Genomic DNA, 17,948 nt, shown 5'->3' with positions numbered 1-17,948 from the left:
CAGGGTTGCTTCTGACTAATATCTCCCTGCTAATCTTCTTTCCACGTACTTGCCTATTCAAAAACTTTGCGTCAACTCCCCTCCTGCAAATATAGCCCTGACCACATTTATTTTCCACGCCATCCTGAAACAAACTACCCTCCATGCTGGAGCTGATCTCATCCTTTCTGCTTAACATTCTCTGCTTCCTCTGCCCTCCATACACCTTAATTCTTACTGACCCCCTACCCTACCTCTTTTGATTAGGAAATTCAATTAGGAATTCAAAATTTTGAAAATAATCCCAGGAACCATGTTCAACAATCAGACTGAGTTAAATTTTACCTTTTCTTTTGGATTCCATTCCAGCTTGGTTATAGAAATTAGTGAAGCACAGGCGATCACTAAAAAAAGGAGATTGTTAAGGAAAGTCCAGAAAAAAACCAGGTCTTTGAATGTTAAGACTATTCTGCTAATAATTATCACACAGGGTCAAAATATTAATACCAACATTTCTGTAATCAAACCAGTTATATCAGCTTCTTATACTCTCAACCCTTAAATTAGACTGTGATGGAAATACAGTCATTCCTTAGCAATACCTTTTCAGTTACGTATAGTAAAATTTTAATTTGTGGCTACATTATGCCCTACTCTGCTTTTTAAATTTTGTCAAAATGACTGACACAGCCATCCAGATACGTTCTTTTTGAATACTCTTCCCCTAAAATACTGCTTTCCCTAAATAAAAGTATTGAGTAAAAATACTCTTTCCCTAAAATACTATTTTCAAGACAACAGCTTTAAGGAAAGATTAACATTTCAAGGTACAAAAGCACCACAAACTACTAAGATTCGTCTACAAAAACAAGGTAAAGATTCAAACTCCTGTTTTTAAAAAACAGACTTTTCCCATCAAGTAATCAGGTATAAGCAGAGCCCTTCTTTCCTGGCCCAAAGGGTGTACAAATCAAAGAGACAATGTCCTACCTCTGACCTTAGGAGATACCCTGAGAGGCCAGTCAAACAGTGCCCAGGACTGAGGCCAGAGCCTCCGTTGACTGCACAAAGGCGGGGACAGCCATTCTGATGGAGCTTAGAAGGCAAAAGAGAAGGCTAGAGATGAGATGCTCTTAAAATGCTTTTGCAAACAGACGAATTCAAAGCTTAGAGTCAATGCCAAGTTTAGAACTTCCTCTGAATACAGAGTCAGCATCTCCTCTCCCTGCCCTCCCCACCCCCCAATATTTTGCAATTCTTAACACTTCTCGGTTTCTCAAAATAAAAGGAGTAGAAAGCATAGAAGATTCTCTGATCATGTCATTACCATATCTGTTTCTAATAGTTTAAAAGTCTCTTAATTCTTTGTTCTTGAGTCCTATCTTCTGTGCATCAGGTACCATGCTGGTGGGGAGGAAGGGGGAGATAGAGAAAACTCTGGAAAAACAGACTTGGTGTCAGCTCTTGGAAACATCACAGCCTTGTCGGACGAAGCCCAGGGAATGTGCTGCATTAAGACAGAAAAGAACGGGGCACAGTGATGACTCAGAGGGAAAACAATGAGTTCAGAGTGGAATGGGGTGTGAGGGGTCAGGAAAGGCTTCACTGAGTTGAGCCTAATCTGAGTTGAGGCTTGAGGAGCTCTCTAGAGCAGCGTCACCCCAGAAATTAATGCCAGCCACATGCGTAATTTAAAATATTCTACTATAGTAGCCACAGTAAAAAACAAACAAACAAACAACAACAAAAAAAAAAACCCTAAAAAGAACCAAATGAGGGGGTGTCTGGCTGGCTCAGTCAGTAGAGCATGTGACTCTTGATCTCGGGGTTGTGAGATCAAGCCCCCTGTTGGGTGTAGAGATTACTTAAAAATAAAATCTTAGGGGCGTCTGGGTGGCTATAGGTTGAACGTCCGACTTTTGATTTTGGCTCAGGTCATAATCCCAGGATCATGGGATTGAACCCCACGTTGGATTCCGTGCTGAGTGTGGAACCTGCTTAAGATTCTCCCATTCTCGGATAAAGAAAATGTGGTATGTATATAAATATATATACACAATGGAGTATTACTCAGCAATCAAAAAGAATGAAATCTTGCCATTTGCAACTATGTGGATGGAACTGGAGGGTATTGTGCTAAGTGAAATTAGTCAGTCAGAGAAAGACAAAAATCATATGACTTCACTCATATGAGGACTTTAAGAAACAAAACAGATGAACATAAGGGAAGGGAAACAAAAATAATATAAAAACGGGGAGGAGGAAAAACAGAAGAGACTCTTAAATATGGGGAACAAAAAGAGGGTTAGTGGAGGGGTTGTGGGAGGGGAGGATGGGCTAACTGGGTAAGGGGAATTAAGGAATATACTCCTGAAATCATTGCTTCACTATATGCTAACTAATTTGGATGTAAATTTTAAAAAATAAAAAATGAAGTTAAAAAAAAAAAGATTCTCCTATTCTCTCCCCCTGCCCCTCCCCCACTTGAGCATGCACTCTCCCCAAAATAAAAAAATTAAAAAATAAATAAAAATAAATCTTAATACATAAATAAAACCAAATGAAATTAATTTTAATAATATATCTTATCTAACTCAATATATCAAAAATGGTATCATTTCAACATGCAATAATATAAAGAAGTAATGTGACGTATTTTATATTCTCCTTTTCTTTCTTCTTAAATCTTTGAAATCAGTGTGGTTTTTACACTTACTGCACATCTCCATGTGGACCAGCCACACTTCAAGCGCTCAGTAGCCTCATGTAGCTAATGGCTACCATACTGGACAGCTAGGCTCTAGAAAACAAGGTGGAGGAAGATAATCCATCCAGGTAGAAGAGAACGGGTGAAAGCTGAGAACAGAAAGGAGGCAAGTCCAGAAGAAACAATGTAAAATGAGGTCTCAAATTATGGGTCTCAAGAAAAGGAACCTGGGCTTTATGCTGTTAGTGATTTTGTGAAGGTTTTGAAAGCTTTAGAAGCCAGGTGCAAGATGGATAGTCTCACAGGAAGGGCTTAGAAGCAAGATCCTAGCAACCAGCCTCACTCTCTGTTTCAGTTTCTTCAGTAGTCAAATGATGGTGTTTCACAGAAATACTGTAGTAAGGAGAGACAAGGGCATTTCAAAGATGCTTTGAAATCTTTGTAAAGAAATATAAATACCTTGCTAATGTTTAAGACAAAAGAACTCTTCATATGGATGAATTCATTCAAGTTAATTTAATACAGGGACATGATCTGTTTCTGTGGGAAAGCTGTCCCTTGGCATGGCTCATTGGAGCTGCCTAAAAATGGGAACTATTTGTGTGTGAAACTCTGATGGCTGAAAGCCTTATTCTGCTAAAATTCTCTCTAATTTTACCATCTAGAGATGTGTCTCCAAAGTTGGAAGCAAGGAAGGAACTTTGGTTTTAACACTACAAACACTTCTATATACTTTACAACTAACACAAGCTAAAAGTAGTTATATTTGAAGACAAACATGAGTGTCTTCAATCCATAAATAGAACAAAGAATCGAGAAGGAACCATCTCTGGAACAAGGGTCTGCATTTTGTTTAAATTTCTCAACACTAGGATTTGCTTCCTCTGTACTTAGAAATTTTGTAATCAAAAATTTCCTTCCCTAAGATGAAAAAAACAAAACGAAACCCAAAATCACACTTAGACTGTACATTTTGTATAGCTTCTAGTTTAAAGGAGAATCACAGAGCTTAATATTTAGAAGCACATGGTGCATTTTTACTCAAGCTTGCCCACTTTATACAACTCAATCCAGACTAACAAAGTTTCCACTAATTAAATAGTTTTCTATTTTTCTACAATCTGACAGGAATCAACATTTTTTGATGCCTCTGCAGTTTTCTCTGATAGGACTACAGATGGTATTTTGAAAGATGGGGAATTTTCCACCTCTTAAAGACACAGCTTTTTTTTTTTTTTTTCTGTTAAATAGCTCTAGAAAGAAAGAGAGAAAGATCAAGCTCTCATTCCCTCTAAATCAGAATGCATAAGCATAAAAATTCACATTTTCTTTTCACATTGTGGAATACGAAAATGGAATGAGATTTCATTTTGAAACTGGCATCAGTGATAACAAGAGAAGGCTAAATGTATTTCGAGTGATTTAGAAATAAATGATAGAGAGCTTTCTAAAACCTCTTAACATGGATGAGTAAGTCAGACCATCTAATGAATCACCTACGTGCAGGGTGAGGGCAGAGTACAGCCCCTTGGGACTTCACAGGGCTATTACTTTAAGTACAATATCAATATTTGGTGTCTTTGACCAAGCACTACAAAGAAAAATAAATATTTTCACATGGCTTATGAAATTTTCCCTGTTGGGAGGAAAGGAAACAGACTTAAGTGTTTGGACATGTTTCCATTCTCCCTGCACACCATTCCCCACAAAGATTCTTTTGAAATAACAACACAATGTGGAAATATTTTCTTAATGATTTACACTTTTCCACCAGTTGTTCTTCTGAAGCATGTGGAAACGGGGCTGTTAATTTTTCCTTTTTTTTTCATACTTTTTTGGGGGCGAGGGAGAAGGGTTAAGCTTTCGAAGACACTGACAAATGTGCAAAAGGATACTGGGGACCACAGCTGCGCAGGAAACGGCAGAGATGGCCATCCGCACGTGGCACGTGGAGAGGCTGTTCCACTGGGGACACGATTTGTAAGAGATGACGGACTGCAGGAGTGTGTAGACCACACCACAGACAAAAGCCAAAAGGGCACCGCCGTCATGGACCAGGGGGACAGCTAACTCCTGGAGAGAGAGTCACAAACAGGTGTTACTCCACGTGAGTCCGCGTGCAGTAGGCCCACGCACCCACCCACGCTGGTCCACTCAAAGCCACAGATGCACCCACCACTCCTTGGAAAATGCAACTGCCTGCAGAAGACTACCAAGAGAAAAGCCTTCCAGACCCTGCAGTAAATGCCCTTAGTTGTTCCACAGCAAACGTGGGCATGCTGGACAGGGACAAAGTGATATCTGCCTTCGAGGGGGGAGAGTTGAATATGGTGGGCTCTGGAGTCTGGCAGAACCAGATAAAAAAAATTTCAACTCTGCCACTGGGTTCTGTGACGTTAGTTTATAACCTCAGTCTCTATCTGTAAAATAGGCATAATAATTTCTGCCTTGCAGGTTTGCAGTGAAAATTATATGATGAATTTCATTTAACAGCATGCAACTGGTTCCGTGAAGGTACCAAGGGTGGCTTCGGGTTTTCAGGCTCCCTGCTCCCCAATAGTCTCTTTGTCTCTCCCCACATGCACATGCAAATCTAAGTAAAGACACTGCCCTTGCCATGCCAAGGTAGGTTCAAGTCAAGGCCCTACCCCTACATCCTCTAACCAGCCAATTCAACCAGAAGGCACCCTTACATCCAATCTAGGCAAAGAGTCTGGTATTGATCCCGAACATGCTCACGATAGACCATTCAAGGAGCTCACTTTAGGCTCCTTTTAATTGTGCAACGGGCACAATTATGGTATAACTATGATATTGGATTGAACGACAGAGTCTCTGGTTGAACTTGAAGATGTGAGCTTTGCAAAGGGGGAAGTGAAAGTATTGTCCAAGAGGGCCTGGTTTGGGCCCCAGACTCCTGCTGGCCCCACTGTCCACACCCTGTCCCTCCCAGACTTTTCTTTGACCTGGGTCACCCAGGCTTCCCCAGAACCATGGTGTTCTTCATCTGTTCAAAAATAAACTGATATCAAATCTTTATTCTCCACATGGGAAAAGAAGATTAAAAAAAGAAAAACCAGGGGTGCCTGGGTGGCTCAGTCAGTTAAGCGTCTGACTTCGGTCTGATCTCGCAGTTTGTGAGTTCAAGCCCCACATCGGGCTCTGTGCTGACAGCTCAGAGCCTGGAGCCTGCTTCAGATTCTGTGTCTCCCTCTCTTTCTATCCCTCCCCTTGCTCATGCTCTGTCTCAAAAACAAACATTAAAAAAAAATTTTTTTAAGGAAAACAAAAAAAGAAAAACCACTTTCAAATTTATTTGCTAGGGAAATTTATTTCCTGGTATCAAACCTAGGAATATAGGGGAAAATCCACAACTTGATTTATGTTATAATAAAATATGGCTGCACTGACATTTTGCAACATGGCCTATCAATTACTCATTTATTAGGTATGGATTTTGTATTCCTAGGATACCTAGCATGGCATACAGATTTAGGAAAGTTATGTATAGAAAATAAAATACATACTATGCCCTTTAAAAAATTTGTAGACATTTAAGTACTTTAAGAATTAAAAAAAAATCATTCAACTGTACACTTAAAAATGGTTTAGATGGCCAATTATTTTAGTACAATGAAAAATAACAATAATTCAAAGAAAATGAAATCACTCTCTTGAATAGATAACTGCATGCTCATGTTCATAGCAGCACTATTTACAATAGGCGAAACATAGAAACAACTTAAGTGTCCCTCAATGGATGAACGGATAATTAAAATGTGATACACACACACCAATTACTATTAAGCCATAAAAAAAGAAAGAAGTATTGCCATTTATGACAACATGGATGGATACTGAGGGTATTATGCTAAGTGAAATAAGTCAGACAGAGAAAGACAAATACTGTGTGATCTCACTTATATGTGGAATCTTAAAAAAGTTAAAAACTGAACTCTTTGATACAGAAAACAGATTGATGGTTGCCAGGGGGGGGGGGGAGGTGGGGAAAAGGGGGTCAAAACATAGAAAATTCCAGATATAAGGCCTGAGGATGTCATGTACAGCATGGTGAGCATAGTTAACAGTGCTGTACTGTATATTCGAAAGTTGCTAAGAGAGTAAATCTTTTTTTTTTTTTTTTTTTGCTAAGAGAGTAAATATTAAGAGTTGTCATCACGAGAAAAAAATTGTAACTATGTGAGGCAATGTATGTTGATGAACTTATAGTGATCATTTTGCAATATATACATATATCAAATCACTATGTTATACACCTTAGACTAATACAAGGTTATATGTCAATGATACCTCAGTAAATCTGGGGAAAAACAATATTAAACCAAAATATAATAATAATAAAAGAATGAAGACAAACAGATCCTCTCCTCCCCCCTTGAATGTTAGGCACATTAGGACAAGGGAAAACAAAAGGCAAGATGTCCACTGCTAATGAGTCCTTTTAAGGAATAATCTTCTGAGAATCCTGATGCTTTCCACTGCCTACTTTCTTTTTTGCTAAGTAAATCAACATCCTGAACTTAAATACTCTGTTTCCTCCAATTACACTATCAGGGAATTCGCTTCTTAAACCCTGGCCAATTCAACACATCCTTTAGGATCTTAATCTGCAAACTTCATGGGCCCTCACAAACCCCCACATTAGCCCTGACATTACTGGCTCAAAAGGTCCTTGACTCTGCAGGGGTCGTATGTGGGAGGTGCTTTTTCCGCTATGGAGTACACACTCTCGCATCAAAGGTCTTTTGGAAGCGAAATGATTCTCAGATGAGGCATGAATTGTGGATAGAGGCTAAAATAAAAACCCAGCACCCTTTTTGGACCTCTTTTTTTGAAACTCTCTTATTAATTTAAAAAGTTAAAAATAGAGGTGCGCCCGGGTGGCTCAGTTGGTTAAGTGTCTGACTTCGGCTCAGGTCATCATCTCACAGTTCGTGAGTTCGAGCCCCATGTCAAGCTCTGTGCTGACAGCTCAGAGTCTGGAGCCTGCTTTGGATTCTATGTCTCCCTCTCTCTCTGCCCCTCCCTTACTCACACTATGTCTCTCTCTCAAAAAATGAGTTAACATTTACAATAAATAAATAAACATTTAAAACAATAAAAGATAGTAAAAATAGAGAAACTAGAAAGTTGAAAGGGTTAAACCTTGGAAAACAACTTTTCCAAAAAGGAAATTTCTGGAAGGAAGGAAAGTAAAGCATTGAGAGAGATTGGTGAGGACACACCAAAAAGTTGCCATTCTGCCTACCAGCTCAGGACAGAGAGCTCTGGGAACTTCTGACGAATACAATTTACTCCTACTCAAGCAAATCCCCCAGAGATAGCCAGTGCTCTCCTGCCCGCACACCTCCAATTCCTCTGGAAGGAACAGCTCAGGTTGGCATGCTGAAAATGAATTACAGGATATAAAACAAGGAAGTTGTAAAGATATATTTATGGGAACAATGACAAGGCAAACACTCTGCTCTCAGGAAAGTTTAAGATTCTATTTCTGGTTTTTGTAAAGATGTAATCACTTCATAGAAACCCTAAAGAGAACCACAAGTTCAATTATCTGACATCTAAGTTTTCTTTCTAAAGTCTGCCTTTCTGGTTTAAAACTTGATGGCTATGGTGCTTATACCATGAGTTATTTAGAGAATAAAGCGATAGGATATCATCTAGTGCCTACTATTCCCCACCGAATAATTCATATCCAACAATCTATTAACGATTATATCATTCCAAATCTTCCCTTCACCCCCCATTTTAATTTTGCTTCCCATCATGCTTTCTGGTGTTAGGGATGTGAATTGTGTACATGCTTTCACTCTCAGAGATTTACCCATTCTGGCAATGGAGTTATCTCTTTCCCACAGGCTCTAGACAGACTGCTTCAATTCAAAGTGCACTTCTGCCTTTCAGTGCTCAGACAATCCTGGGCAAGTATTAACCCCTCTGGGCCTCCATTTCTCCACTGGCAAACGAGGAAAATGCTACTACCTGTATTCTGAGGTCATTACTAGCATGATAGGAGTACTGGATGTTTTCATAAATTCTATCACATAGGAAATTTTCAATAAATGTCGTCATGAAAAGGGGCACCTGAGTGGCTCAGGTGGTTATGCGTCTGACTCTTGGTTTCAGCTCAGGTCATGATCTCATGGTTTTGTGAGTTTGGGTCCCATGTGGGGCTATGCCCTGGGGGCATAGAACCTGCTTGGGATTCTCTCTCTCTCTCTCTCTCTCTCTGCCCTCCCTGCTCACTCTGTCTCTGTCTCTCTCAAAATAAATAAACTTAAAAAATTTTTTTAAAATTGTCATGAAAAACCAAACGCACACAAGCATAAAATATAAAGCAAGAGTCTCCACCATGTGACCAATGTCACCTGCAATCATGTATAGCAGCCCTTGTCTTATTTCGCCATAAAGGGACAAGAGGGGTAGCAAAGTAAATGGAGCCAGAAGCAAATGTATTCACACAATTCCTTCAATGAAGCCCTCTACACTTGCTCTGGGGAGGCTACAAACCTGCCTCTCACCTTTCTACCGACCTTTCAGTGTTAATACAGAAACAACAAATATGTCCAAAAATGGATTTATAATGTCCAAAAATGAAAACTCGTCAGCCCTGAGGCTTGGGAGACCATCCCTGCCCCACAGGGTGTCCTGGAGATACTATGCAATATAAGGAAGGGTGTTTGGCACCTCACCCTTCACAACACAGCACCAACTTTCCTGGAGCACTTTATTCTGTCCCCTGATCGACAGATGGCATCCCCCATGTGCACTGCAAAGAAAGTGATTTATGAGGTCATGTGGTGCAGGTGAGACAGAGGACTCTCTGACAATGGTCTGACTTCATGCAGGAGGGGGCATTAGCAAATGGATGGGAAGCAGATGGTACAGGTGGAGGCCCGAGGTTATTACCCTCGCAGACCCATAGCAGGTGCAACGGCCCTGTACTGCAGCTTCTGGGCACGGACGTGTACTTTAGCAGCTGGCTGGCAGCCAAGGTTGACACCTTTTTGTGAATATCTGCACCACACAAGATCGGCCCACTTCTGGTGGGAAAAAAGTTAAAGGAGTCCTCCTGGGCAGAAGCAAGTCTTCCTGGAGTAACAATACTATTATAACTAGTACGAATTTGAAATACAACACATTTTTTCAAAATATTAAATACTGTCTCCTTGGACAAATAGCTCACATGCCTTCCTGAAAGAGACCTTGGGATGAACAGGTATCTACAAGTTAGAACAAAGCAAGTAGGGTTTTTTTCAAACACTCAACACAGTAGGAATCTATCAAGCAGACTCCACAGAAGTCACCATATAAGTTCATTTGCTCCATGTTTTGGCTCCATAATGAATGAGCTGAGTAACCCTGAGCATATGATTTCACCTTCATGTACCTATATCCTCACCTGCAAAGGGAAGAGATCAGGAGCTGCTCTGTGAACTGGTAAATACACACACACACACACACACACACACACACACACACACTCATATACACAAATACTTTCACACTCTTTATGAAACTATTACAGTGACTGAAGTCACTCTCCCCACCCATCAGATCATGTTAGTAACATGGGGCAATGCAGAGTCCGGAACATCGTGTGAAACACGCTCTCTCATAGGTGTGCAAACGTGAACCCCACCCTCTCCCAAGCACCAGGCAGGACTGACTTTCAAACGATAAAGATGTGTTTCTAAGAAGCAAACTATCCCCACTTTTACAAACTCATCAACTATTTGAGAACTCTCCTGGCACAAGCATGCCCCTTGTGTTCCTGCTTCTCTACTCCAGACACACACACATATTCCATCATCCCCAAGAACAGAAAAAAAACTTCAGGACACACCTGGAAATTGGCTACAATGCCCATTCCGATACATCCCACCAATCCAAGAACTAGCGACACCAGGTTAAAAACAGGCGTGCTGAAATAGCTGGTTTGATTTTGCTTCTCTACTATTTTGTATCTTGTGTACATTGTGGCTGCACCTGAAAAAGAAGGGCACTTTGGTGAACTTTTATTATTTGACCTTTTAGAACAAAAAACACAGGGAAAGTTTTGCCTTGTGTTTTTAAAATCTGTATTTCAGTTTCCCAACTGCCATAGTCTCCCACTCACCCACCCTGTCCTTCCTCACCCCAACTCACTCTCCCCACTGTGTGTATCATCACACACAAATTTGCCTGTTATCTTTTTCACATAAATGCTACTGTGCACATATTCTGTGACTTACTCTTTTTCACTTGAGATAAGTCACCATGGAGATCTTACCATGTCAGTACAAGTAAGTCTACTTCCACATTTTTAGGGGTCTCATCACGGTATATATTTATTTCATCATTCTCTTAACGTTCAACTTCTACATTGTCTCTCTGTTTCTCCTGTTACAAGGAATGCTCATTGAACAGCCTGGTACACAAGTATTTGGCATGCTTTCAGTGTTTCTGAAAGATGAATTCCTAGAAACAATATTACTGGAACAAAAACCGTGCACAACTGAAATGCCAAGAAGTATCTGCAAATTGCCCCAAGACTGTATGGCAGCGTTTATACTCTCACAGCAGAGTTTGAAAGCAATTTTACAAGTCCTTTTAATGGCTTTTTTAATTGCTACCAACCTAATGGATGAGAATCAGCAACCTGTTGGTTTAAACTGCATCCCTCTGATCATTAGTGAGATTGAGCAACTTTCAGTATGTCTACCAGTCATCTGCATTTCTTTTTCTGAAAATTGCATTTAAACTTCTTTTATTTTTCTCTTGAGTTTGTCTATTCATTTTTTTTAATTTTTTTAATGTTTTATTTATTTTTGACTGAGAGAGACAGAGCATGAGCGGGGGAGGGGCAGAGAGAGAGAGGGAGACACAGAATCCGAAGCAGGCTCCAGGCTCGGAGCTGTCAGCACAGAGCCCGATGCGGGGCTCGAACTCACAGACCACAAGATCAGGACCTGAGCTGAAGTTGGACGCTCAACTGAGCCACCCAGGCGGCCCTTCATTTTTAATTTGTAATTGCTTTTTAAAAAATGTTTACTGTGGGGCGCCTGGGTGGCTCAGTCGGTTAAGCAGCCGACTTTGGCTCAGGTCATAATCTCGCGGTCCGAGTTTGAGCCCCGCGTCGGGCTCTGTGCTGACAGCTCAGAGCCTGGAGCCTGTTTCAGATTCTGTGTCTCCCTCTCTCTGACCCTCCCCCATTCATGCTCTGTCTCTCTCTGTCTCAAAAATAAATAAAACGTTAAAAAAAAATGTTTACTGAGAGAGAGAGAAAGAGAGAGAGAGAGAGAAAATCCCAAGCAAGCACCATGCTGTCAGTGCAGATCCCGACGTGGGGCTTGATCCCAGGAACTGTGAGGTCATGACCTGAACCAAAATCAAGAGTCAGACACTCAGCCAACTGAGCCACCCAGGCGCCCCTGCAGTTGCTTTTTAAACATTAGTAGTAGACATTAGTCTACTGTCTGCTATAAATATTACAAGTTTTCTTCTGGTCTGTCTTAAATTTTGTTTTTGGTTTTTGGTGGTTGGTTGGTTGGTTGGTTTGGTATCCTTCATCAGTTAGAAGTTTTAATTTTTTTTAGAAGTTTTAATTTCTTATCTACTAAATCTATCAATTCTTTCCTGTTTAGCTTCTGGGTTTTGTGTAAGCTTAAAGCATTTCCATCCTCAGGTTTTAAAGGATTTTCCTATAACTCAATTATCTTACAGTGTTGCTTTTCATGGCTAGTTCTTTCATTGCCACTGGTTCTTGTGAAGGGTGTGAGGACGGTACAAAAGGTATGTTTTTCCAAAGACCTTACCAATTAATCAAATGCCACTTATTGTTACGGAGAGTAATGTCACAATAACATATAATCTCTGGAGCACCTGAGTGGCTCAGTCGGTTGGGCTTGGGCAGGCGTCTGGCTCTTGGTTTTAGCTCAAGTCATGGTCTCCCAGCTTCATGGGTTCAAGCCCTTGTGGGGCTCTGGGCTGGCAGTGCTGAGCCTGCTTGGGATTCTCTCTCTCTCTCTCTCTCTCTCTCTCTGACCACCCCCCCCCCCAACTCGTGCGGTCTCTGTCTCTCTCAAAATAAATAAACTTTACTATACATGAGTTCCATAACAGCAGGGTCCTTGTCTTTCTGCTGCTGGGGCCCTAGCACTAAGCATAAGCACAGAGCCTACCACATAGTAAGCACTTATTAAATGAATGTTGAATACATGGACAGCTATCAAAATTTTAGATCTGTAATAACTTTTACTCAACAAATTTACCTTATAGAAGATCTTACATCAATATGCAAAGATGTATTAAAAAGAATATTCACTTGAGCATTGTAAATTGCAAAGTCAGAAATAGCCTAAATGCTTAACAAGAGGGGACTGATTAAATAAGCTATAATATACCCATGAGAGGGGTATCATGCATGTGTTAAAAGAACAAAGTAGATTTCAACATACTGACATGGTGTGATGGTCATTTTTTTTTTTTTTTTGCTGAAATTTAAAAAGCAGGCTAAAAGCTCATCATTTATCATAGACAATTGTAAGCAAAGATGTTCATGACAGATTCTGCCTTGTCTAGAAGCAAAAGGCCATATTTATTGCTTGCCAGTGATGAAATAATCTCTCCATCTTCTAAATCTGGACTCTAGGCAAGGATGGCATAAAAGGACACTGAGATTGATTGACTCCTATTTCTACACTCCCCTCGCTCACCTCCAAAACCTTGGGATGAGAACACCACAAATGAATGACACATGAAACTTTCTACCAAGTAAGATGAACAAATTCCAAAAATGCCAAGTCACTAGGGTTCCCCCGTGCCTCTGCCCTTTCCCACCCTGCACCAGTAGAGAAGGGTAGAAAGTATTGGTTACATGATAGGCCCCTGACAAACACCTGATTGTTCCAGGAGGTAAGGGCTTACGAAAGGACTAGGAGAAAGAGCCCCCCATCTTACATCTATACACCCAGATTTCCCCATAGTAGACTAAGTTTTTTAGTCATTATATTGATTGGTTCATGAGAGGCTTGTATCCTATCAACTGTATCTATCTATCAAATGCATTGTATCCTATTCTCAGTTGCATTTGAGGGACTGAAAGGAACAATCATACCTGAGTTGGAGACAAAGTGTTGTCTGTTTCACCTTTTTTCCTTTTCTCCTACGGGTCAGACAACACCTTTGTCAGGAGTTCCCAAGCTATAGTAAGTATCCAAGTCCCCTAGAGTGCTTGACCACCATGCTGATTCTTCAGCCCACTCCCACAGGTTCTGACTGAGTAGATCTGCATTTTTCCCTGGGAACATGCATTCTAACTGGCATCCCAGATGATCTTCAGGTAAGTGGCTTTCAGTACCCACTCTGAGAAACATTAGCTTGTACACTAGGTGCTTTGGCTTTCACAAACGCGTGGGATACAAATCACAAATTTATAAACAAATTACATTTAAAATTCATTTCAAAATCCTGTGGCACATTACTAGATGAAGTGAAGAATCGTTCTATAAATGAGGCCATAAATAACTTTCCAGTCATTTTAAGTTTCTCAAGGTAGAACAAAATTCTAGTTGCAAAGCTTGTACTTTAAAAAAAATTATACACACCAAGAGAGAACCCTAATGTAAACTATGGACTTTGGGGGATAATGATGTGTCAATGTAGGTTCATCAATTGTAACCAACGTACAACTCTTTTCAGGGATGGTCATAGTGGGGGAGGCCACAGGGTGGGAGGCAAGGCATATATGAGAAATCCCTACCTTTTGCTCAGTTTTGCTGTGAATCTAAAATTGTTCTAAAAAATTAAGTCTGCTAAAAAAATAACAAAAAATTATATACACACTGTAAATGACACATTTTACTTCACTTGAGACTGTGAATTTTTCATAAGAATTATTGCATACTTACCAAGAAATGCAGAGAAGTTTATCATAAATCCAAAAATACCACTTTCTGGAGGTGTTGTTCCTGTATCACTGACAAAGAGAAATTTCTGAATTATTAAAAAGGAATTCTGTTCAGACCATGTAATTGGCAGGTTTTATAGGGTGTTTCTTCTGGGTGTTCAGCCACTTTGAATTCCAAAGACTTGGTCTAATTTTGCTCTAAAGTATTCTCATTTTGGCTCTGAAAAATCTAAAACTCATTTTTCTACCTTGAGAGGTTACATTTAATTTTTTCCCATCATGGGGCGCCTGGGTGGCTCAGTCAGTTAAGCGTCCGACTTCGGCTCAGGTCATGATCTTGCAGTTTGTGAGTTCGAGCCCCACATCGGGCTCTGTGCTGACAGCTCCGAGCCTGGAGCCTGCTTCGGATTCTGTTTCTTCCTCTCTCTGCCTCTCCCCGCTCATGCTCTGTCTCTCTCTGTCTCTCAATAATAAATAAAAACGGTAAAAAAAAATTTTTTTAAGTAATTTTTTCCGATCATAAAGAAGTAGGAAATACTGGGGCACCTGCATGGCTCAGTTGGTTAAGCATCCAGCTTCAGCTCAGGTCATGATCTTGCAGTTCATGAGTTCGAGCCCTGCATTGAGCTATCTCTTATCAGCACAGAGCCAGCTTTGAATCCTCTCTCTGCCCCTATCCCCCTCTCTCTCAAAAATAAATAAATATTTTTTTTAAAAAGCTAGAAAATATTTAAAGTCAATGGTAGTGATGTTTCTCAATAAACTTGATGTGTGTTCATTCTCAATAAGAATTCAATGTGACTATTTTGGGAAAAAGAAATCTAAAATCAAGTTTGAAAAATCTATCTGGATTGTAACTATACATAAACACATCATGTACATTTTTTTAACAATTTGAGTTATCCACAAGAGTTTATTTTTTAAATTTTTTTTTCAACGTTTATTTATTTTTGAAACAGAGAGAGACAGAGCATCAACGGGGGAGGGGCAGAGAGAGAGGGAGACACAGAATCAGAAACAGGCTCCAGGCTCCGAGCCATCAGCCCAGAGCCCGACGCGGGGCTCGAACTCACGGACCGCGAGATCGTGACCTGGCTGAAGTCGGACGCTTAACCGACTGCGCCACCCAGGCGCCCCTCCACAAGAGTTTACACTGCTGAAAACAGAATGGTGGAAAGCTGAGCAATATCATTGATACCTATTAGAACCTTATGGAAACAATGGGCATCAAGAATATATTAATTGTGATAAAGTATTTCAATAAAAAATAGTTTCTATAAGACATTTTTCTGGTGCAATCAATTAATCAATTAAATAAGCTGCAAAAAAATAATGATCTGGAAAGTAGCATTTGAACGTGTTCTGTTTTCTATTCATTCATGCCAAAGTTTACATTTTTACACTGTCAACCTGCTCCCATAAAGCAACAGTTTAAAACTGATGGCAAAAGAGTTCCCAGCATGAAACAATTCATACCAGTTTTAAGTGTTTCCGTGTTTTAAAACAGCTCTGAAATATAAGTACTGAAAAACTGATCATGTTGAAAGGCACACTTCAAATTATTTGAGAAATCCCACAAGAAGCCCACGTGTGCAGAAGGCAGCAGGAATCTAAATTTTGTGCACACTTAATACTTGGAGAGTATAAAGAGGCTAATACTCCCCCTTACAACAAATACTTCTATTCCTAATGATTTCAATCTCAGTGCCACTTGCACCTGTAGGAATCTGGAGGGTTTAGAATCTAACGTTGCCATTTAAATAACCATTTTTCTCCCCAAAGGAATGCTGAGGCAGAGAAGACTGCACCATGTGTGGGACGTCCCTCTGAGCACGACAAAGTGGGTAAGAAAAGGGGACCGAGGGGCGCCTGGGTGGCGCAGTCGGTTAAGCGTCCGACTTCAGCCAGGTCACGATCTTGCGGTCCATGAGTTCGAGCCCCGCGTCAGGCTCTGGGCTGATGGCTCAGAGCCTGGAGCCTGTTTCCGATTCTGTGTCTCCCTCTCTCTCTGCCCCTCCCCCATTCATGCTCTGTCTCTCTCTGTCCCAAAAATAAATAAACGTTGAAGAAAAGGGGACCGAACCTGTAATGGCAAGAAGGCAGAGACAGCTTATACCCTCCGGCAGCACTTTTGCCCAAAGATTAAATCTCATGTAGAAATCAAGCCTTCCGTCCTTGGCCTCAGGATCTAAAGAAGCAGCTTCCAGGTGAGTTATGCAAGAGTACTTGCGATCACAGACCTGAGAGAGTAAGCTGCCACATGCCCGGAAGACTGCTTACTTGTGAAGAAAGGCAAGGAAATGGAGGAGTGAGGAAGATATTTATGAGGATAGGTAGCTGGGGAGAAGAAGGCACCCTAACAGGAGAGAAGTTGACCAGACTCTGGAACTATCTGTCCACTGACAGCAAACCAAGACATATGTCAAGGGCCCAAATCCATATGTATTTGTTGAATGAATGAATGACTATCAGTACTGGCAATAATAATAAAAAAACCCCAAACCTAATAAATACCACTTACTGAGCATTTACTATGGACCAAACATTGTTAGGTGGTTATTATATATCATTTCTTTTTATCCTCAAATCTTGAGGTGAGATTTTATGATTTTTTAAATGTTTATTTTTGAGAGAGACTGTGTAAGCAGGGGAGGGGCAGAGAGAGAGGGAGACAGAGGATCCAAGCAGGGTCCATGCTGTCAGCACAGAGCCCAATGTGGGGCTTGAACTCACAAACTGTGAGAGCATGATGTGAGCTGAAGTCAGATGCTTAACCAATTGAGCCACCCAGGTGACCCTTGAGGTAAGTCTTATTTCAACCCCATTTTACTAAGGAAGAAACTGGTATTAGAGAGGTTACAGAACTTGTTCAAGGTCACAGAGTTATTAAGGAGAGGAATCTATATTCCAATTATTAAACACAAAACAATAGACCCAAAATGGAGTTGCTCATGCTAAGCCCCAAGTCACCAAACTGAGACTTATTTACAGTTTCAGCTCTCCTGGAAATGGAATCTTAAATCAGTCATTCAGGAATCATCTGAACAGCAAGTTGCATAATCTGCCTTATAAGACCCCTGTCTTCCCGTGTAAGGAAAGTAACCTTGCAATAACCAATTGGCTTCTTGCCCAGTATAACTTCCTTGTTCCTGCTCCCTTCTGTCTATAAAAGTCTTTTATTTTGTACAACTCCTCAGAGTTCCGTTTGTTTTGTTGTTGTTGTTGTTGTTGTTGTTGTTGTTGTTGTTGTTTAAATTAGGCTTCACACCTAGTATGGAGCCCAACTCGGGTCTTGAACTCATGACCCTGAGATCAAGACCTGTGCTGCAATCAACAGCCGGATAGCTCAAC

General features: G+C 40.6%; 1 protein-coding gene across 7 annotated transcripts in view; it reads right to left on the bottom strand.

The window, feature by feature from the left end:
- DRAM1 (DNA damage regulated autophagy modulator 1) overlaps window positions 1-17,948 on the bottom strand; it is a 68,833-nt gene that overhangs the window by 33,716 nt on the left and 17,169 nt on the right. For 6 of the 7 annotated variants that reach the window (XM_045062240.1, XM_023257373.2, XM_045062241.1 and 3 more), the window contains exons 2-5: window positions 14,599-14,666; window positions 10,554-10,696; window positions 4,582-4,759; window positions 325-383 (exon numbers count right to left, since the gene is read on the bottom strand). In XM_045062240.1, the coding sequence (XP_044918175.1) occupies window positions 325-383; window positions 4,582-4,759; window positions 10,554-10,696; window positions 14,599-14,666 (448 nt within the window). Of the gene's footprint in view, window positions 1-324; window positions 384-969; window positions 1,075-1,306; window positions 1,487-4,563; window positions 4,760-10,553; window positions 10,697-14,598; window positions 14,667-17,948 lie in introns of all 7 variants that reach the window. The other variant, XR_006601015.1, reaches the window with a different exon arrangement.

This window comes from Felis catus, chromosome B4, assembly GCF_018350175.1.
Source record: "Felis catus isolate Fca126 chromosome B4, F.catus_Fca126_mat1.0, whole genome shotgun sequence".
In the NCBI taxonomy this organism is placed as follows: Eukaryota; Metazoa; Chordata; class Mammalia; order Carnivora; family Felidae; genus Felis; species Felis catus.
This window is presented reverse-complemented; position numbering and strand designations above follow the sequence as displayed.